This window comes from Odocoileus virginianus, chromosome 33, assembly GCF_023699985.2.
Source record: "Odocoileus virginianus isolate 20LAN1187 ecotype Illinois chromosome 33, Ovbor_1.2, whole genome shotgun sequence".
In the NCBI taxonomy this organism is placed as follows: Eukaryota; Metazoa; Chordata; class Mammalia; order Artiodactyla; family Cervidae; genus Odocoileus; species Odocoileus virginianus.
The window spans coordinates 28,905,077-28,927,455 of record NC_069706.1 but is presented as its reverse complement, the minus strand read 5'-3'; the positions used below and the strand labels follow the sequence as shown (position 1 = coordinate 28,927,455).

The following is a 22,379-nucleotide window of genomic DNA, read 5'->3' as shown; positions in this document are numbered from 1 at the left end:
GGAATTTAGGAAATCCACTCTGTTCAGTAAAGACTTGGGTCAGAAACAAAAGAGACCTTAGGCCTTGGAAAGTAGTCATTAGCCTCTTGTAATGATAAAATAAAAGCCTGAAGGAAAGCGGCGACCATGGCCGTGAAGATGGAGAGGACTTAGAAAACAGAATCGATAGTGCGGGGTGAGAGAGGAAGATAGATCTGCTCAAGATTGGAGTCAAGGATGATGACAAGACTCTTCACTCAGGCAGTTGAGTGATTGCATGGTGATGTCATCACCAAGAACAGCCGGGGAGGGGGCAGGTGTGGGCTGAGCAGAAGATGGTGAGTCTGGATTTTGATGGATACTTGAGCTGAAATGTTTCTAGGGCTTCAGGAAGGGGGTGGAGCAAACAAAACATAAGTCAATAACAGTTAATATTAATTATCTATACTTACTCTGTACTATGTCTAAGTTATTTACATGTATCAATTCATTTTATTCTCACCTTCCTAGGAGGAAAATGCCATTATTACCCACACTTTATGGAGAAGTAAACTGAGATGCAGAGTTTAAATAACTTTCCCAAAGTCACACAGGTGGCAGATGGTAGGCGTGGAGAGTTTTTTAGTCTTAGCATACACATGTTAGCTGGAGCTGAGGGATTCTTTAAGGACTCCCCTGGAAATCATATAGAAATGATAGACCCGCACATGCAACTCTAGGGAGACAATGACATGAATGAATATGTAGAAAAGGAAGGACCCTGAGCAGATATGAGGAAAGAGCAACATTGGTGAATGTGTACAAGGGAGAAATTCCAGCATGTTCGGTGGAAACAGTCCAAATTTCCAGCACTAGGGAATTTTTTTACTAGATTATTTATAATCCATACAGTGGGTTATGGTGTAGCCTTTTAAAAAAATATGATGTTACTGGCAAATTTTACTGATTGCACTAAAATATTGGATATATTGGGTGAAGACAAAAATGAAAAGTTAAAGTAGAAAAGAGGGCTTCCTCATGACTGAGGGCTTTCCTAGTGGCTTAGACGATGAAGAATCTGCCTGCAGTGCAGGAGACCTGGGTTCGATCCCTGGGTTGGGAAGATCCCCTGGAGAAGAGAATGACAAACCACTCCAGGATTCTTTCCTGGAGAATTCCATGGACCAAGGAGCCTGGCAGGCTACAGCCCATGGGTTACTGGCAAATTTTATTCATTAAACTAAAATATTGTACATATTTGGTGAAAACAAAGCAGGTTACCAAATAGTAACCTTTGTTTTCATTTCTTAAAATCTGTGGGTGAAGGATGCAGAGAATGAAGGAAAGGCTGGAATGAATTATGTGAAGTGAAGTGAAAGTTGCTCAATTGTGTCCAACTCTTTGCAACCCCTTGGACTATACAGTCCATGGAATTCTCCAGGCCAGAATACTAGAATGGGTACCCTTTCTCCTCTCCAGGGGATCTTCCCAACCCAGGGATCGAACCCAGGTCTCCTGCATTGCAGGCAGATTCTTTACCAGCTGAGCCACATTGTACAGATGTGTTAATGGTGTTTGTCTGTAGATGGTAGACTGATTTTTTTTTTTTAATACTTATTTAATTATGTGACTGTACTGGGTCTTAGTTTACACATGTGAACTCTTAGTTGTGACAAGTGGGATTTAGTTCCCTGACCAGGGATCAAATCTGGGTCTCCTGCATTGGGAGTAAGGAGTCTTAGCCACTGGACCACCAGGAAAGTCTCTGGAGGGTGATTTTTGAACATGTATTTTAATACATATGTATTTATTTTCAAAAAGAGAAAATATTGGGGTGGGGATTGGTTGGTTATTTTCTGGGTTTAAGAGGTAAGACTTGTGTGGAAAAGAAGAAGGTGCCTCCAAAGGTTTGGTCTGATTTGGGGAAGAAAAGGTGAAGAGGAAGTTGGGTGTGATGGGTTGGAATGAACACAGGTACCCAGGTTAGGAACTGGTCTCCTGCTAATCCTGCATTCAAGGCATGTGGCTTGGATTTCACGCCTCCTGTTTCCCTCTCCTGTCTGTGGTAGGTCGGGGTCATGTCTTTGTCTGAAGGCTAAGTGGCCAAGAATTCTTCTCTGTCTGGCTTTTAAAATGGAGGAAAGGATGTTCAGCTGTTCACAAAGGGCTTTGAAATCCAGTCATGGCGAGTACTCTGTCACCTCTAGCTGGTGGTTAGCATGCAACCTGTTTGCTAATAAACCAATACAGGACCTTGGTGTCAAAATGCTTAAAATGGCCAAATCAGCTGGGACCACATTTCTGTATCTGACAGGCCTTTTCCATTTCCCAGCCCCATGAAGAACATAAACCTGACTCGGGAGGTGGCTCCGTGTGAACTCTCATAAATTGGAGTGGGTATCTAGGGAGTGGGGAGCAGACACTTCTTCTTTTAACCTTTCAGGACCAAGAATCATTTGGCCAGAAATCCACACCGTATTGAACTTAGGGTGTGAAAGCCTTACAGTGTATTAAATGTGAATTTGAGACCATGAATTCTGCCCACACCGACTCCATAAAACAGCCTCCCTTTTTCATAAAGCAGGCCCATAAACCGCTGCCAGTGAAGCAGAAAGACTCCTTAGGACTGTGGCTCACTTTCCGTCTGGGGTTGTCAACAAACCCCCTTTATGAGTGGAATAGACCTCTTGTATGTGTCGAGCTTCTGGCTTTTTACAGAGTGTGTTAGGAGCCAGGCTAGGCAAACGTTCGGCGCTGTTTGCTGAGTGCATTTATTGCCTTTGCATAATTTATGAGCTGGAGGGGCTGACCATCATTCGTCTCTGCCAGGGGCTGGCACTCCAGGCTCCAGAGAGCGGAGCTGTAAATTGGATGGTGCGCTCCTGCTGAGCTCACGGCAAAGTCCTCGGGTCAGTATGGGAATTTAATGCCAGAAATGGAACTGTTTTCTCAGCGCACCATGTGGGCCCCAGCGCAGCACAGACTGTTTTGGCAGACTCTGCGACTGGCCTTGTCGAGGGGCTGTCACTCACCCGGCATGTTGTGTGGGGAGCCTGAGCATTTTTAATCGGCTTGGCATCCGTGCTGCTTCCATAATGGATACCAGTAGGTCTCAGTTCTTCACCATATGCTTAACTCTGGAGACAAGGTGCTTCTGGGTATATCAGTAATTACTTGATGCAGAATTAAGTGGACCTTGAAATTAGAACTGGACTGTGGAAAGCAGGAAGCTTAACACTTTGATAGGAATAACCATTCCCAGGGACACACTGCTGTTCGGGTGGGGGGAGGGGGTGTGGACAGCGGTGGTTCTTATCCCCACCATCGTCCCCAATCTTCCTGCCCCTGCATGCCAGTCCTTGGGGGGGGGGGGTGTGGGCAGATGCTCTGCCCCCGCCTTCAGCTGCCGCTGATTACCTCACAAGGCGGGCTGTGAACATCTGGGAAGATGAGTCTGCCTGGCAAAACCCTCTTCTGTCTTCCACACCCCTCCTGAATCATGCTCTGTCATTCTTGAAAATGCTCCCTGAGCTTCAGAACCTCAAGGAAGGCTTCACTGAGGGCAATGGAGAAACCACACAATCAGGAGGACTGTTGTCCCTCATCCTCTGGTGTTGGAGGCCTTCGAGGTCTTCATCCCACCCATTTTCTTTGTCAGCTGGTTTGACTTATACAGGGCAGTCACTCTTCAGGCAGAGGAAAGGAAGCTTACACAATCTGAGGTTGGGAGCTCAGCTGAAAATAAGGCAGTGGTTAAAGCATTGTCACCAAAGCTCTGATAACCCTGTGGCATTGAGGAGCCAGTGGAAGAGCAGAAGATATTACAGGCCAGGAAGATGCCATGTGAGTTCCTAAATGCATATCGTGCAGACAGTTTAGTCCCCAAACTGAGTCTTAGTAGATGTCCTCATTTGCATGGAGGTTTTGTTACTTCCAATTGAAAACTCTCTAATGGTGGTTTAAATAAGGTTAATTTACAAAAAACTCCAAAGCCTGGCTGCTCTGAGGTTGGTTCCCATGTCTCAGTTGTGCCAGAATCTTTTTTCCCTTGTTTTTGTACTTCAGCTTTTGGCCTCATTTTTGCAAAATGTCTGCCCCAGATCTGGACGTTACATCCTTATGCAGTGATATTCAGGGGAAAGAAGCAGTGCTTCTGCTTTTCTCCTTTTTGTGAGGAGGAAAGGGTTTTCCAGAAACTTAAGCAGACATTTCCTCAAGTCCCAGCCAAAACTGGGTCTTATGTCTACCCTTAGCTGCAAGGGAAGTTGGGAAGTGGGAATATCTGACTTTCAGTCTCTCACAGACGTGGGAGAAGGGGGACTGCAAGTGGCTGTGGGTGTGTAGCCTGCAGCAGCTGCTCTATAAGTGAATTTATTTCCCATTTCTGGTCATAGCTGCATCACCTCCCTTGTCCAGGCGGCCATGCTAAAAATCCTTGGCGTCATCCTAGACCCACCCCTCTTGCTTCCACACCCATGTGTCATCAAGTCCTGTCGGTTCTACCTTCACAGTTGCCATGCCATCTGCTCTGTGTGTTAGTTGCTCAGTTGCGTCCGACTGTTTGCAACCGCATAGACTGTAGCTGGCCAGGTTCCTCTGTCCTTGGGATTCTCTCAGTGGCAGTACTGGAGTGGGTTGCCATTCCCTCCTCCAGGAGATCTTCCCCAACCCAGGGATCGAACCCGGGTCTCCCGCATGGCAGTTGGATTCTTTACCGTCTGTGCCACCAGGGAAGCCATCTGCTCTGCCCTTTAACCATGCATCGTGCTGGTCTAGACAGCATAAGGGTTGCCAGCCTGGTCTCCCCACGACCTGGTCCTTTGCTCACAGCACTCCGTATCTCCTCCGCTCCACGTGAGTGTCATCCTCACAGAGTAGGTTTATCTCTGATCATGCCATGCTGGTTACTTCTACTATGAAACCGAAAGCTGCCTTCAGGCCAAGCCCCTGTCTTGACTGAATATCTGACCCGCCTTGCAGTGCTTATCGAGGTCCCTTGAGTGAATGAATAGACGTATTGACATGCTGAGTATTTACTCTCACAAAACACATCCTCTTCTTACTAATCAAGTATTGGATAACAAAACTTTATTCTTGGTTTTGGAGTAAAAATGTGTTCTTTTTTTCCTTTCCTTCTAATGAGGAACCCAAAGCTTTGGGTTAGCTGTCATTCTCTGGTCTTCTGAAACTGTGCTCAGTGGTTGGAATCTGTTAGATTCCATGTGAGTTTCCTGACCTAAAGTTTTTTTTTTTTTTTTTGGCCCATATTGTTGACTTGTTACCTTGACCTCTTGTCCTTGGCATGTTTTTAATAGAGAATATTCCCTCTTTTCTCTGACTGATCACAAGTGGTGAGCCTTGCCTTTCGTGTTCTGCTTCTTTCAAAGTCCATGTGAGAGAATGCAGTGCCCAGAGGTTCACCTCTTTTCCTCTAGAAAAGCAACAGGAGAGAGAGCGCGCCATTCACATTAGCTAAAGGAAAGACGTCTCCATTAAGACATTGATTTGCTTTGACTTCCATTGAATGATCTTGATTTACCTTAGTCCCAGGGCTAGATTGTCTCCTCTGTGGGCGTCCCCTCTGCCTTGCGGTGAGGGGTGCTCACCGGTGTGACCGACTGACCACAAGTTGAGCCACGGAGCACGGGCATCGGATGAATCCAGTAGGAGGACTTCTCGGCACTTTGCTTTATTTCTCTTCACAGCACTTGAACTGAAGAAATTTTCCAGCCCAGACACAATGCTTCCTATTTCCTTTACTTGTCTTACTTTTTTTTTTCTGTAGCAATAGCAAAAACATGACTCAATTTTTGCACTAATGCTCATTCTCTTGTCTTCCTTTTCAGTGTGACAGCGACAGTGACCAGGAAGAGAAGGTAAGCCCCTCTCATGCCCCCACTGTGGGCACAGCATGCAGCATCATGAACATTGGGGTCTCCCTCACACACTGCGAGGGGTGGGGTGCCAGCTTCATGCTGAGAGCACGTCTCCTGCAAAGACAGGCTGTATTCACACAGTGACATTTCCTATGATGAGAAAGAAATCTTTCATTTGTGAGGCCCACTTTTAAAAAATAAGCCCTTTAATGTTGTGTATATATGACACTACGTCTTTCACTTTATAGAAGATTTTAAAAGAGGAAATTGTTTATTTTAATAGCCATCTGATTTTTCTTGTTTTATCCTTGATTGGAACATTAAACCTGCTAATATGCATCTGTAATGTCATTCCTGCATTTCTCTTACTGACCCATATGCTTCTGCCTGCTTTTGTGTACATATTGGCCTTCTTGATAGAAATGTTAATGGTTTATTGCTATGGGTTTTGGTTGATGTTAATGGTTTATTCCTGTTCCTCATGGGGGTGGGGGGAGAGGTGGGCCAGGCTGTCAGGTGGGGACCGCCTTCTTCTGGTCCAGGTGGGAGGGTGCTTCTTCCAGCAGGTACATGCTCTGTTCCGAGGCTGCTGGCCACCAGCCTCTGTGTAGCCAGTTCCACACGGACCAAGACAAGGAGCTCGGTTTGGGGGCTTCCAGAAGATCGGATCACAACCTGGTAAAGTGTACATTCTGCGGCCCAAGCCAAAGGGATTGTCTGTCTGTTTGGTTTTTCTTTCTAGTTGTCCCAACCCTCTGACCAAATTTCTTTCCAATGTTATTGCCACTCTATGCATTTCAAAAAGAGTTAACCTGAATATCATGGTTTCTATATTGATTGGCACCAAAAGGAATGTACCCATCCTCCCCGCGTCCCGGGTTTCTGGGTCTGTCCTGCCCAGCTAGCTCTCCTGAGCTCTTCTCCCTGACTCTCACCTCCGACGTGCTGGCAGGTTTTACTCAGAATCCTGTGGTTAGTATTTAGTGGGATCTTTCCATGGAGCCCAGCATTTTCCCCTCCTTCTCTGCTGCCAGCCTCCAAGAGAGATCTGAAGGCCCTTGTTCTGTGCTGTCGTTAATTTGAATTCAGCATATGCAGCCCGTTATAAAATGCGAGACATCATCATTTGAGCAGGTCAAGCATATTCAGATGAAGACAAATGGTGCTTATTTGATTTCCTTAAAATCAGGAAATGAAAAAAGTGCTCTCTGGAGAAATCATGTTCTGCCTGACTTGGATGATAGACCAGTGCGTGTCCCCCAGATAAGAACAGGCTCTCGCCTTGAGGTTTTTATCTCTGAAGGACGGCTAGGACTGTCAGCTTGCTGACATGTGCATTATCCATGTCATTTTAAACAAAGTGACCTATGGAAGGGTGCGCCGTGCTGTGACACGGTAATGGGCTGTTGGATGACAGTGAAAGTACACTCTGCAGAGGGGGCCGTGGGTTCGTCTTTTGTTCAGCTGACAAGTAGGCGCTTCCTTGCTCCAGCCCCCGGGGAGTCCTGACTCCTTGGAAGTTGTTCCCCGCACTGTGTCTCTAGCAGCCAGTGTGCAGTGGGTGCCTGAGGCTTGTGGGCTGCGGTGGGCGTTTGGTGGTCGAGTGAGCCCGCTGGCCCCCGAGCCATCCTGGGCAGTCGTCATCTCGTTCCATCAGGCCCGGGGACCCAGGGACAGACTGGCACTTCCGGCTGCTACAGGAGATCGTTTCAGGTGACAGTAGGTCTCACTTTCCCAGTGGGTGGCCCTTTCCAAGGGGACGAGGCTTCCTTGGGCTGGCACTGCCAAGCACACAGGGCAGAGTGAGTTCAGGAAGTGTCCCGGTCTCCAGCGGTGGCAGAAGGTGGCAAGGCATCCAGTTTTGTGTTCCACAAAGGTGTCTTGATGAACAGTCTCAACCTTGACTGTGCTTCCAAATGCCCCTGGAGCTACACGAGTCCCTGACGCCTGGGCCGTGTCTCAGGCCAGTGCCTCAGACTCTCTGCTGGTGGGTAGCACCCCTGTCTACAAGATCACTGACTATTAATGTTGAGAATTATCAGTGCTGCCTGCAGTTTTCAGAGGCATCTGGGGGCCCGGGTGTTTCCTGCATCCTGGGAGCGCCCCAGCTACTGGTTTGCCGGGACCTGTGTCCCCGAGTCTCTGCCGCTTGGGTGTCCATCTCCGAGTGTGGGCAGCAGCGAAGTGTCAGCCCAGGGGTATGGGTGAGAAGATAGCCGGCGCCCATGGCTCTTGAGTTTGGTGCGATTTCTGGACAATGATGGAGAATAGGAGATGTCCATAGGCAAGTCCATGGGAGGGGTGATGGTAGGCGCAGAGGGCCATTGGGCGTGGTCAGTCCTTTGAAAAGGAGGGAATTCCCGCCTCGCCTCCCCAGCCACTTTCCCTGTAGACCACAGTCGCCCCGCAGGTCTTCGCCTCCATCCCCAGCGGCTCCTCCACAGCGGCACTCCCCTGTCTCACCCAGCCCTGTCACCAGGCGTTCCTCCAGGGGACCCAGGCAGGAGCCGTCGAGACCGTAATTGCCGTGGTGCCTGCCTGGCCCCGTTGTAGTTAAGGCTGTCAAGGCTTCCCCTTTTGGACTGAGATTGTTTGGTGTTTATCTCTGACTTTAACACCATCCTCCCAGGCTTCTGCTCTGCACCAGGGCCTGGGCCCCCGTCAGCATCCGTCTTGCCAGAGCCTCTTGCCGGGCCCACTCGGAGCCCCAGAGCTAACCCGGGCTGCCTCCTGTGCTCTTTGGAGGACTCGCATTTGAATCTGAATTGCTAATGGCAGCAGAGATGCCACTCAGTGTCCTGGGATCCTTTCAGCAGCCCCACCAGGGAGGCTGTCGAAGGCAAAAGTGAGACTTGCAGAGGACCCACTGGGATTTCTCTCCGGAAGACCTGTCATTCTCTAACTCCATAGGGATCCGCAGAGCCGGCGGTCTAAAATTAGGGTACCGTATTTCACACAGCTGACTGAATTAAGATAAACTCTGCTTTCCTCTGATACGAAGCTGTAATTTATAAAATGATACCCTTACTAATTAATGTGGAAGTGACTGAGAAGACGGCTAGAAAGCAGATCTTTCCATAAATGCAGGAGACATTCTCATACGTGGAGAAGGCTTGACGGGACACTGAGCACCACATCTCTTGGCGCCCCCACTCCCCGCCCCACTAGCTGTGAGAATACATTTCACGTTAATGTCAGCAGCCCTGGAGGACTTCTGTGAAGAGTGGAAACAGGGTGGAAGAGCAGAGAAGGCTGGGAACGCTGTATCTTAGATTTGGGATTGTTCTTTGCAGTTAGTGTAGACCAAAGAAGCAGCACTTGGCACCTTAATCACCCAAATTAAGCAATTATTCCAGTCCCCCACCTGAAATGAATTGGTATAAGGAGAACAAAGAGGCAACATGCATATCTCCCCATGTTTGGCCTATATTTTCTCTTGTTTCCTCTCTTTCTCTCCTACTGGCAGCAACCGGTTGTGCTGAGAAACACGCCCAGTTTGGTTGTGAAATCTTAGTGGAGATGAAAAGTGATTCTGCTTCCATTCACCGGCTTCCTGTGTGTTCTGTGGGCCACGTGAACGAGCTGGTTGGAAGGGGTAGTACTCAAGTGGTCATGTGCTTGGGCCGCTGAGTCTGATGGCCTGGGCTTGTTCCTGACTGTCCCTCACAGCTCCAGAGCCACGGGCAAGCCTCGATCCTCTCATCTGCCAAATGGGGATAACAGCAGCCCCCACCTCGAGCTTTGTTAACAGTTAAACTGGCTCCGTGCCTGGTCCCTGCTCTGTAAATGTCAACTTTCATTAGTTTTCCTTGGAGTCGAGTGAGGGAGAATCACTTGGGAAAGGAGGAAGGCAATCCTTCTCTTCCGAAAATTCAGGGTCTGCCAGAGAACATGCCAGAGGATAAGAGGTGTGAGTTTCTTTTTCCACTGGAACCCAAGGCCCAGCCTTACTCGCCTTGGTCAATTCTTCCTGACACAGGCTGAATGGAAGTGTTGTGAAATTTGAAAGGGTCCCCAAACAATGATTATTAAATTCCTTACCCCAATCATCAGTCTTTCCTCTTGGCACAGTCTGAGCAGAGAGCAAGCTTGCCATCCTGGAGGGAGCAGAGGGTGATGGAGTGGGTGGCCCAGCCCACAAACCAAACACTGTCAGTCTCCAAATGCCCATTGCAGCAGCGGGGGTCTGATGAGGTCCATCAGGGTGGGGGCCGTGGCATCCGTATTTTTCAGAGAGCTTCTTGGTACTTTTTATACAACTGGTTTTGAGGACTACTGCCTTATAACAAATGTCCAAAAGAAGCATTTACTTTCCTCTTCATTAATGTTCTTAACATTTTGACAGCTCAGGAGAAAGACCTGAAAGCAGTAGGGGTGTTGTGTGTGTACACGCACCCCACGTGCTTGTGTTTGTAGATGTGTGGTGCCTAGTGCACGCAGTACACACGTAAACGTCTTTGTAGATGTGAACCATTCCCCTTGTCCTCATGAAGCTTTCAGCGTGACTTCTGCTTGCAGTTTCCTCTCCCTGGGTTTTTAATGACAGGAATGATCTCCTTGAGAAGGTTGCTGGGTCCCTGGACTTGCTCACCAGCACCCAGGACTGCTGGCTGGGATACTGGCTAGCAGCAAATGCAGAACCCTGGATTTTCCATGTCAGCTCCTCCTCCCTTTAACATACACACACTTTTTGGTGCATTCTAACTTTTTAATTCCAGCTATACGTGTTGTGTCGATCATTTTGTATTCACTTGTGTGGAAAGGGGGCCGTTTCTAAGAAAAGCAACTAGAAAACTGACAGAGGCTTGTGTTCCTAACCCAACACAAACCACATGCCTGACTTGGCTCCTGGAAGGGCCGAGAAACTGCTGAGATGTCAAATGAAAGACGGGATGTATGGCTTGTGCTTATGATGGGAAGAGCCCCATCCCTTGATGGACCACGTTTCACACTTGGTAAAAATTCCACACCCTCAGCAACATTTCAGAAGCCCAGGAGGCATCCCCCATTGTTGCTGGTAGGACCTCCCTCCTTGGTTTTGAAATAGGATATGTTCTGATCAGGAGAGAACTTAAAGATGCTGTCCCCTACTTTTCAGGAAAGGAAAGGCATTTTCTCCTCCCTTCTGGTTTCATAGCAGCAAAGCACACAATCATGGCCCAGGAGAAGAGTAGGGATTCAGGTTCTCATCTTTATATGCCCGGTGTTCAGTCATGATCATTGTTCTGCTAAGTTTGCATTCCATTTCCTGGATACTCATCTCTCAATGAAGGGGAAAAGTGAAACGACTTCAGAAAACTCAGAAAACTGGTGCTGTTACCTGAGTGCACCTCATGTCAATCCCAAGGTGTATTTTCTGGGCTCTCTTCCCTAGCCTTCCATATTTCTTGTATAATTTTATTTTTTCATAAGATATTTCTGAGTCATTTATAAATTTCCTCCTTTATTTGGCAAATTTCTGCAGCTCTTGTTGAGTGATGCCCATCAATTCAACCTCCAAGATTAAGTCTGGGTTAAAGTGACACTAGGCTGTTCTTCCAGCATCACCATGTTTCCATCTGACTTCATTCCTTCCTATCCTTCCAGAATTCCTATTGACACCATCCTTGGATTTAATCTCTGCTGCAATTTGTTTTAAATCCTGAGTTTCATTAAATCCTTCTCTGCATCATATCATTGCATTTTTGTACCAGAGCAAAACTTGCTTCATTCACACTGAATGTGTATGTAGACTATCAGTTCATACACCTGAAAAACCCAAGAGGATTTATATATTGGTTAATATATATGCATATTTATATATGTACATATTCTTTATTAAATATAAATCAAATGAATACTCAAATTATTAGAAATTGGTCAGTCATCTTCAGCTAAACTCTTATTTCTTAGACTGAATAGTGACAGGAATGGGTTCTAGATATTCCCTTGTTCTCATGGGCAGGTAATGGAGAAGGATACTTGAAAGACCTGACTTCTGATTTCTAACCAACCAAGTGTGTGGCCCTGGGTAAATTACCTAATGTTGCTGAACCTTAGTTTTGCCATCTGTAATAGGAGGCTGAGTTCAGTGGTGTAGCTCTGAATACCATGTTTTTCTATGTAGCTAGTTACCTAGGCCCAGCAACATAGCAGACCCAGAGGGAAATGTACATGAAAGTATTTTCTCTTTGCCAAGGTACAAGAAATATTATGTAAAATTTTTCTCCATTCTTTTATCTCTCTCAAATTCCTAATAGGAAATAAACATAGTGTGGATAAGTCTAGACACATCCATGTTGACACTTTCAAGTAACTAAAGGAAACTTATGTATGAGCTTGATGTCTAAACAAGGTCATTACCTGTTTGTTGGTTCTTTAATTTAGTCATTCATATCAACTCACTTCTTTTTTTTTTTTTTGAATTTTTTTTTGAAATTAAAAAAATTTTTTTTGAATTTTTGTTTTCTGTCAAGCCTCAACATGAATCAGCCATAGGTATACTTATATCCCCTCCCTTTTGAACCTCCCTCCCATCTCCCTCCCCATCCAACTTACTTATTTTTTTATGAAAGTACCTACTGATGAACCAACGTGGACTTGACAGAGTTTCTTGACTCTGTCATCATGCACTTGTCAGTAGGCAGCAGTTAGTTTAATCTTGTTCCTCAATAACCCTAATTATTTAGGAGATCATGGGAGCTAGTGAGCTAGTTGACATAGTACCTTTTAAGGACTCAATGGTTAACAATGAGAAATCATTTGACCTATTAAAGGAATTCTTCAGGAGAGGCCCAGAGTTGAATACATGATTCTACATTGCCAGAGTAAAGATCAACTGCTTTCCCTTAGAATGAGCCATTGACTTGGATTTTATGGCCTAGCTGAAGGGAAGGTTGCAAAGCCAAGGAGGAATTAGGTGGAGATGATGGCTTTCGGTCTCATGAAATGGACCGTGAGTCCTGAGCCACCTAACAGTCAGAGAGGTCCTAAGCAGAGGTGTTAGCACTGGCGATCCTTAATCTGGTGGCTTATCAGCGAGTATGGCCCGGGCTGTTCTCTGGTTGTCCGAAGAGTCTCTCTTAGTCTGTATTTGGGTCAGAGAATGTCCTCAGTAAAGAGTAGTCATCTCTTTGTGGTCATGCACATGTGTATTTGTATGTGGGGGTGAGTGTCTTAGTTAATCCCCCTTTGGCAACTTCTAGTTGGTGATATGTGATGATGGGCAATGGAATCACTCCTTGCAACCTTGCCATATCTAGATGTGGTAAAGATGTGATAAAATCTCTGTATTAGGATATTTTCATAATTAGCCAAACTTTATACTTTCATAATTAGCCAAACTTTATACTTTTGTAATTAGCCAAACTTTATACTTTCATAATTAGCCAAACTTTATACTTTCAGAAGTCCCAAAATTAAGTGCATGGATATTATTTTTTCCTCTTTTTCTTTTTTTTTTTTTTTTCAAAGCTACAACTGGGAAGGTCAGGTTGGCCTCCATCTGAAGCTTTCCCCTGTTGGTCCTCAGGAGGATCATGTTGAGAAGTACTGGCTATAGACCTACTAATACCCCCAGTTACTTGAAGAGTAAGCAGGGTAGCTTTCTTTAGTGCTGTTCGGTTCCAGGCGTGGTTCATTGCTGATTATATGCATGTTTTCTGAGACAGTAAAATGGAGCATTTGAAGTAAGGACTGAGCAGAAACCCTTGGATACCCAGAGCATTCACCTTGGGCTTCATCTTTCTTCTTTGGGACTCTTAATGACTTTTCAACTCCCTAATTTCTTGGCCAAAATAGATAGATACTACTAATTTATTAGGGGAAGTGAACAAATGAGATTAGGATCATTTTTTTCAGTCGCTCAGTTGTGTCCAACTCTTTGTGGTCCCATGGACTGCAGCATGACACGTCTCCCTTGACCATCTCCCGGAGTTTGCACAAACTCTTGTCCATTGAGTCGATGATGCCATCCAACCATTTTATCCTCTGCCACCCCCTTCTTTTCCTGCCCTCACTCATTCCCATCATCAGGGCCTTTTCTAGTGAGTCTGCTCTTTGCATCAGGTGGCCAAAGTAGGGTCAGTAATAATAGCTAAGTAATAAGATGAATGGCGACCCACTCCAGTATTCTTGCCTGGAGAACCCCAGGGACGGAGGAGCCTGGTGGGCTGCCATCTATGGGGTTGCACAGAGTCGGACACAACTGAAGCGACTTGGCAGCAGCAGCAGCAGCAGCAATAACATGAAACAGTGTTTCACACTACAGAGAACATTGTGTCATTCAAAAGACTTTTACATGTGTCATTTTATTGTGGGGATCTGTGTGTATCCTTAGCTGCTACGCTGTTTATAACCTTCAGTGAGCCAGTCAATGATCAGTCCTTTCAAGGACTATCTTCTCAAGCATATGTCATTTTACAAATAAAGAAGATGAAACTTAAGAGCTGATAAGTGATAGAGCTGAGATATGAGCTGTCTTAAGATTCCAGGCTCTGGGCCCTTTCCCCCATATACGAAGATGAGTTGGGAATTGCCCATAGGTATCTGAGAATCTTTGCTTCCTTCTCCTCTGTGCTGCACCCTCCAGGAGACCTGGGTTGTACCTACCTATCCACCCACAAACCTTCCAGCTTCTAAAAACTGGATTTGTCATGTTCAGACTTGACAATTGCTCAGTGACACAGAGGAAACACAACTTGGGTCCACTGACAACTTAGATGTACAAGCTCTTCTGAAATGTGACTTAATTTTTTTAACCTGGGAAGCAGTTGTCCGAGGTAAGAAAGCAAGGGCTACAGGTATATGTTTTTGCTCATACAGGTGAGTGGCCATGTCAGCCCAGGGTTCACCATGAGTAATGAGGTGGAGGCTCACACCCCGCAGACTAAGCACATTTGGTCAAGGTGCTCAGTCTTCTTCTAGTGTCTGTGTGTAAACACTTAATACCTTCTTAAATCATCAACTCTTAGCAAGTACCCCACGTCTAGTAGTGTCTGACATTTAGTAGATGATCTATAAGTATTAGTTCTATAACTGGAAGCCGCTCTGTTGATTATCTGAGTCACAGAAGGGGAAGAGGTCTTGTCCCGGTCGCCCAGGCAGGTGGGGAATTACTGGACCTTCCGGCCCCAAGCCTCTTGCGTCTCGTGTGGTCTCTCCAGACTGCCTTCTTCCTGTCGCCAGCGCACAGGGGGGCAGGCCGTGGCACCACCACAGCCGTGCGCTGCGCCCCCGGACAGCGTCGCTCAGCGTCGCCCGCCCCTTCAAGAGCCCTCCAGACACTGACTCCCGCGCCCTGCGGGGGGTCTCGGGGCCCATCGAGCCCAAGCAGCGCTTTCCTTGTCGGACGGCAAGTGCTGCTCGGGCTGTTCCTGCAGCCCAGTGGTCAATATCCGAAGCGGCCGTGTCTGTGTTAAAGATTATGTGTTTGCCACTGAGGGGAGGATATGGTGTTTACCGGCTGGAGTGCGAGCCGGCAGAGCTGATTACGGCGCGGCCCTCTGTCAGCCAGTGATTGGTCCTGTCCTCTATCATCTGTGTCGCTCAGCGGTGTGCTGGCCAAGGGGACGGGTCGCCCCCTTCCCGTTTGTATTTTTTGTGCCCATTTTGTGTAGAAGATTTGTATTTACTTTGGGAGTGTAATTTGTTCCTCATGGATAATGTGACCCCGAGCGGAGCTGGATCATGGGTTAGTTGAAGTGATATTTTCCGCTAATGGTAGTCGTACATCATTGCTGTCAGCTCGGGTTAGGAGGCAAGCACATTACAGCTCCATCTTGCCTCTGCAGGCATCTGGGATTATTTGCCATAACCGAGTATGACATGACCGCGCTACGGAGTGCATTAAAATTTTACTGGCTTCTCAGGCAAGTTCCCCGGCCCCAGTGTGTGCTGCAGGCGGGCAGTCTGAGCGGGGAGTCCAGGGGCCCTGGCTTCCTGCACTGCGGCCCGGCGGAGAGGGGACGTGGGCTAAGCAGGGGCCGCTCCCCTCGTGCCCCGAGAAGGAAGCAGGGAAAGAATTACGGGGAGCCAGCCTGCAGGTGTGTGTGTGTGTCTGTGGACATCCCCGGCTGGAGGGGACAGGCTGCCTCATGCCTCCAGGGGCAGAGCGCGGAGCTCCTTGCACTCAGCTCTCTCTGCAATGCCTACCCCCAGGCATAGGTCCACAGCAGCTCCTTGTCCAAGGAGAGCCCAGGGTCCTACGCGCCAGACCCCACCAAGCCTCAGGCTGATCGTTACTAGTAGTCTGCCTGCGTTCAGACAGAAGGAAGGAAATCTGGGTCCTCGTGTGGCAGAATCCACATGCGTCCACGCAGCAGCCTAGCGCTCTAATAAACCCGGTTAGAAATGTTGGTCAGGACGCTGTACACATTATTTCATACAGTCGCCACACCAACCCTCCAGCGTGTAGGCCCAATCAACCCTGTTTTACTTAAAAGGAAACAGGATCCATCGAAGAGGTAAATTACCTCGTGTCCTAATGGTAGCAAGGGTGGGATTCTTACCTTTTATCCAGATCTCATTGACTTTGTATTTTATAAGGTATTTAGTGTTGCATGTTATACAGAAATAATAATTATATAATAGATAACTACGAATTTGAGCAAACTCTGGGAGAATAGTGAAGGATGTGGGGAGCCTGGTGCGCTGCAGTCTATGGGGTTGCAGAGTCAGACACTACTTAGCGACTGCACAACAATAACCAAAAAATTACTTGAATTGTCTGTTCATGTGTTTTACATGTACTGAGTTGTGTAGTCCACACTGTAGCCCTACCAGGTAGGTGCTCATGTTGTCCCCAGCTTACAGGCAAGGAAACTGAGTCATGGGGAGCTTATGTAACAAGCCCAAATGTAAACTTATATAACAAACTTATGTAACGAGCCTTATGTAATCCTGTACCAGTTGGTGGTTTTAAAGCCAATTTGGCTCCTAATGCAACATTCTTCATCACCAAGCTTTCCATCCTGCCACAGTCCAGTAAGCCTGAGGACTGACAGGAAAAGACCAGGGAGAACAGTAGTATGTTGGACTAAAAGGAAATGTTCAAATGGCATTTTATCCCTTTCAGTTTTAATTCCAACCTCCAACAAAATATTGCTTGAAAAAGATGCTCTGTGATGAGCTTTAATTGAGTAATAACCCCCCATTTGCTGTTAGTACATTAGTTGCATGCAAATGGTGCTTCTAAGGTGCTTGAAAGGCATCGATTTTGTTAGCTAAGCAGTCACTTAGGCAAAATGCCTCATTCTTTTAATATATTGCTTAGCATCATCTCTGTTGTTGGAAAGGCTTATAGGACCATCTAGGGATGTCCCTCAGCAATGAGTGGGATCCAGATCAGGGCCCAGTTTGTCAGCCAGAGTTGTGCGTCAGTGCTAAGTCGCTTCCATCGTGTCCAACTCTTTGCGATGTTATGAACCATAGCCCTCCAGGTTCCTCTGTCCATGGGCTTCTCCAGGCAAGAATATTGGGAGTGGGTTGCCACTTCCTTCTCAAACGGATCTTCCCGACCCAGGGATTGAACCCACATCTCTTAGGTCTTCTGCATCATATCATCACACGTTTCACATCTTTGGGTCCTGAGTGCTGGACTAGAATGTTCACTCATGCCTGCGCGTGTGGATATTGTCTTTGTTCTGCTACCGAATGACCTCTCTCTGCATCTCCAGCCCCGTCACCCCTCTCCCAGAGCTTGAAATATTCCCCTTCCTGGGCAGAGTGGCCGAACTGCTCTTCCCCTTGGCTGGTATATGTGGTCGGGTCATCAATTCATGAACTTATTCAATAAGCCACACATTAAACAAGTTATACCTTGTACCCTCAAGGCAGTTTTTTAATGCTGCAACAGAAGAGCCATAGATAAGCATGGCTTCTCTCATTGAGAAATTTGAAATTAAGTTAGCGCCCTAAGAACTGTGCTCCCTGGCCCACTCCCCTCCTTGGACTCCCTCGCAGGCACATTGATCTTCCTGCTGAATGGCAGGCGGTCCAGGGGACTGACCTGATTTTTCTCCTCTGGCCTTAGATTCAATCACTCAAGTAGTAAAGGTAAAAAACAAAAATATTGATCCAGTCATTGAAAAGCAATTATCCCTCTCAGATGGTCTGTTTAGAATGCAGCAGTAATTTCAAGTAACGTATTCCCCAGAGACTGCAGGACAGCGTATGTGGACTAGCTACTTAGTTAACCTAGAGTTACAGTGGTACCCTCACCACATCCCAAACCTCTAATGATGAGCAGTTAGATCCTCTGTAAAAAGAGTAGACACTGAAAAAAAAAAATCCAATTTACTCAGTGAATCAGTTACACAGCACTTATTCATTGTACAAAAGATCCCTCAACCTTCTGTAGCTCAAGAAAATATGTGATTTCCACATATTAGAGACTTTCCAGAAAACTCCTTCAAGAGCCTTCATGAAACCATGGGGTCATTTTAAAGCTCTTAATAGTTAACAGCTTTGTATTTATGTTAGCAGGGTTTTGTTTTGTTTTTAAGATTTGTTTAACTTCAAATAACAAGTTAAATTCAAGCTAAAAGCTAGAGGAATGTGTGGGCCTCTGGAATACAAGTATCGAGATAGCCACGCCACCAGGAGGGCGGAGCTGTGCCGCTGGGCCTCAGTTGTGCAGAACAAGGAGTTGAGTGCCGTCCTTGTATTGGCTCTGTTTCTTTTGTCTGCCCACTTTATTCTTTTTTCTTAAAGGCTTATTTCTTTTTCACTGATTTACTTTTCAGGCTGCACTGGGTCTCTGTTGCCACCCTCGGACTCTCTGTCATGGCATAGAGCAGAGGCTACCCTTCGTTGCACGGTGTGGGCCTCAGCAAGCGGGCTCAGTCATTGTGGCCCAGGGACTCGGTCTCTCCGTGGAGTGTGGGACATTCCCAGAGCAGGGATTGAACCCTGTCCCCTCCCCTGCCCTGGCAGGAGAATTCTTAACCACTGGATCACTGAGAAGCCCATATCCACTTTATTCTTGATTGCTTGTGGAAATTATTTTCTCCTGCTGGTAGAAACCATGAACTGTCCTTCTGAGCTCTACACCTTTCAGCTTCAGCCAGTGGAAGAGAGACTGCCTGCTTTTCCACTGCAGTTACTAAAATCCATGGGAAGGATTCTGACTGGGTCAGCCCGGGTTTCCCTGATGGCTCAGTGGTGAAGAATCCACCTGCCAGTGCAAAAGATGCAGATTAAGTCCCTGGGGCGGGAAGATCCCCTTGAGAAGGAAATGGCAACCCACTCCAGTTATTCTTGCCTGATAAATCACATGGACAGAGGAGCCTGGTGGGCTGCAGCCCATGGGGTGGCGAAGAGTTGCACACAACAGCAGCTAAGCAGCAGGTTACAGCTGGAGAAGCAGGTTCTCTGGAAGGGACTATGGGCCGGCCAAGCTATGGGTAGAAAGACAGGGCTGTGTTGTACAAAGGTGCTCTGGAGGTAACTCTGTATGGAGTAGGTAGAGGATCCAGAAAGTGGAAGTTTGGCAGACAACAGTGTGTCTACCAAGCTCACTCTGACCTCCTTGCAGGTGAGTCAGGTACTCATGGGTACTTCTTGTCAGCCACCAAAGCTGCCTTGATCTTCATCCAAAGGTAACACTTAGTATTGGTCACAGGGTCTGAAATATGAACATGTTTTCCTTTATACACGATACTTGCCTAAATTTCCATAGAATTATCTTGAGTGCCATGCACAGATTGGGTCTGTCTTGCTTAAATTAAACTATTTAGGGGCTTCCATGGTGATCCAGTGGTTAGGACTCTGTGCCACCACTGTGGGGGGGCATGGTTTTGATCCCTGGTTGGGAAACTTAAGATTTTACATGCCTCTTGGCATGGTCAAAAAAAGATACTAACTGAAAAAATAAAAGCAGAAGATAAAAATGTTAAAGAATAGAAAGCTAATTAAGTTATAGAGGGGCACAGGATTTTTGAGAGTAGGAATTCATGAGTACACCTATTCAGAACAGCCCAGAATTCATTAATGCTATTGACACAGTAGGTGATGACAGTCCCCATGAGAGACACAAAGATCTTTGAAGTCACTGAGATGCCAGTTAGTAAGTTACTTATCCAGGGTACAAAATGTAACTTACTTGTCCAAAGGAGTTATGGTCATCCCAGAGTACCTAGCTTGTGTCCAGTGTGGGACATCTTAAACTATAACAGGCAGCCTTGTCGAAATGACTGTCATAAGATTGGAAGTTAAGAAACTCAGCCACAGCATTTCCACTCATAGTTCATTCAACAGGCTTCTCTGTGTGCTGAGCCACGCACTGTTCTGAGCACGAGGAATGGAGCAATGCTGCAGACATAACAAGCCTGCAGAGACAGAAGGTCTAATTGAAGAGAAAACTGAAGTACCTTGATGAATTATTAACCTGCGCCCCAGCCCAGTGTATGCTGAGGAAGGGCGTACTGGCTGAACCCTGCTATCTGGGAGAAGAGGTATTCGATTAGATTTTACATGGGTGTGAATGATTGTTCGGCAGCAAGAGTCCTGCAGGTAATAGGCAAATGGGGATATTACTTTCAAAAACTGAAGAGTTGTGACAGTCTTAGCATATGGAGAGACACTTACAATGAAGCAAGGTTCATGATAGGGGATGGGGGGAACATATGACTGTAAATGTGGGTTGATATAAACAGCTACATATAAACAGACCTTGTATGGCAAGGTACAGAGTTCTTAGACTGGATTCAGATGGGCGCCCACTGGGTACCATGTATGTTGGTGAATGATACATCAGATTTGACTTCCTGGAAGAGAATTAATCCTGGAAGTGGTAGAATTAATTCCTGAGGTGGAAGGAAGGACAATAACCAAAGAGATTGCTGTCATCATCCTTGGCTGGATGAGAGGCAGTCGGGATCTCAACTAAAGTGGTGTAACGTGCACCCCAATGTTCATCACAGCACTGTTTATAATAGCCAGGACATGGAAGCAACCCAGATGCCCATCAGCAGACGAATGGATGAGGAAACTGTGGTACATATACACCATGGAATATTACTCAGCCATTAAAAAGAATTCATTTGAATCAGTTCTAATGAGATGGATGAAACTGGAGCCCATTATACAGAGCGAAGTAAGCCAGAAAGATAAAGACCATTACAGTATACTAACACATATATATGGAATTTAGAAAGATGGTAACGATAACCCTATATGCAAAACAGAAAAAGAGACTCAGATGTATAGAACAGACTTGTGGACTCTGGGAGAAGGCGAGGGTGGGATGTTTCAAGAGAACAGCATTGAAACATGTATATTATCTAGGGTGAAACAGATCACCAGCCCAGGTTGGGTGCATGAGACAAGTGCTCGGGCCTGGTGCACTGGGAAGACCCAGAGGGATCGGGTGGAGAGGGAGGTGTGAGGGGGGACCGGGATGGGGAATACATGTAAATCCATGGCTAATTCATTTCAATGTATGACAAAAACTACTGTAATGATGTAAAGTAATTAGCCTCCAACTAATAAAAATAAATGGAAAAAAAATAATAAAGTGGTGTAAAAGGGAGGAGTTACATTTTGGAGGCATTTCTGAGGTGGAATTGACATGATTTTGTGACCCCTGGAATGTGGGGGTCAGGTTTCAAGTAAGGCTGACTGGGTGGGTATTGATGATGTCATGACTTGGAGACTGAGAATGGGGAGATACGGGCTTCCAGGGTGGCACAAGTGGCAGAGAATCCATCTGCCAGTGCAGGAAACATGACAGCTGCGGGTGCCATCCCTGGGGTAAAGAGTAGCAACCCACTCCCGTGTTCTCGCCTGGAAAGTTCCATGGACAGAGGAGCCTGGTGGGCTCCGGCCATCAGGGCTGCAGAGAGTCAGACACGACCGAGCAGCGGAGCACATGCGTACATAACGGGGGCCAGAGAGTGTGAGGCCAGCGAGCGGCTGGCAGGAGCCTCCGCTGCATGGGTTGAAGAGACTGTGCACATTCATGGTGCAGGAGCGAGCCCAACTGCAGGGTGGTGTCTGGGAGCCCAGGAACCATCTGGGTTTCGGAGACAGTTGGAGCTGTGGGAGCGAGCGGGAGCCCAGCCAGAGCGCCGGGAGTCTGTCTGCATCTAATCTAGGAGTCAATGCATGTGGTGATGGTAACCATTCAGAACAAAGTGACGATACATTAATCCTAGCAACTGATGTTTGTGTGGGGTTTTTTAAAATGATATACTGAATGACTTTTTGTTGTTGTTGTTATGGTGAAACACACAGAACAAAATTTCTCATCTTAGACATTTTTAAGTGTACGTTTCAGGAATGTTTGGTACATTCACATGGTCGTGTGACCTGTCTGGTTTCTTGTACCAAATGTGTTAAAGCACCAAACGGTTGGTCATTTAAACCTCATAACCAACACCCTTGGGGGAAAGAATGTTTAGTCTTCATTTTACAAAGGAGGGACTTGGAACAAGGGAAGAACTGAGGCAAAATCTAATGCTTTGGTGACAATACGTCCACGCCTTCTCTGATCAGTATAGAAGTTATACCACATCATCGCTGGTGACAGTACTTAGCATCTAACTTCCACAGGCCCAGCAGTAAGCA

General features: G+C 46.6%; 1 protein-coding gene across 6 annotated transcripts in view; it reads left to right on the top strand.

Moving 5' to 3' along the window:
* AUTS2 (activator of transcription and developmental regulator AUTS2) overlaps nt 1-22,379 on the top strand; it is a 1,185,004-nt gene that overhangs the window by 824,045 nt on the left and 338,580 nt on the right. For all 6 annotated transcript variants that reach the window (XM_070461290.1, XM_070461291.1, XM_020869794.2 and 3 more), the window contains one exon: nt 5,805-5,834. In XM_070461290.1, coding sequence (XP_070317391.1) covers nt 5,805-5,834 — 30 coding nt within the window. The remainder of the gene's footprint in view (nt 1-5,804; nt 5,835-22,379) is intronic.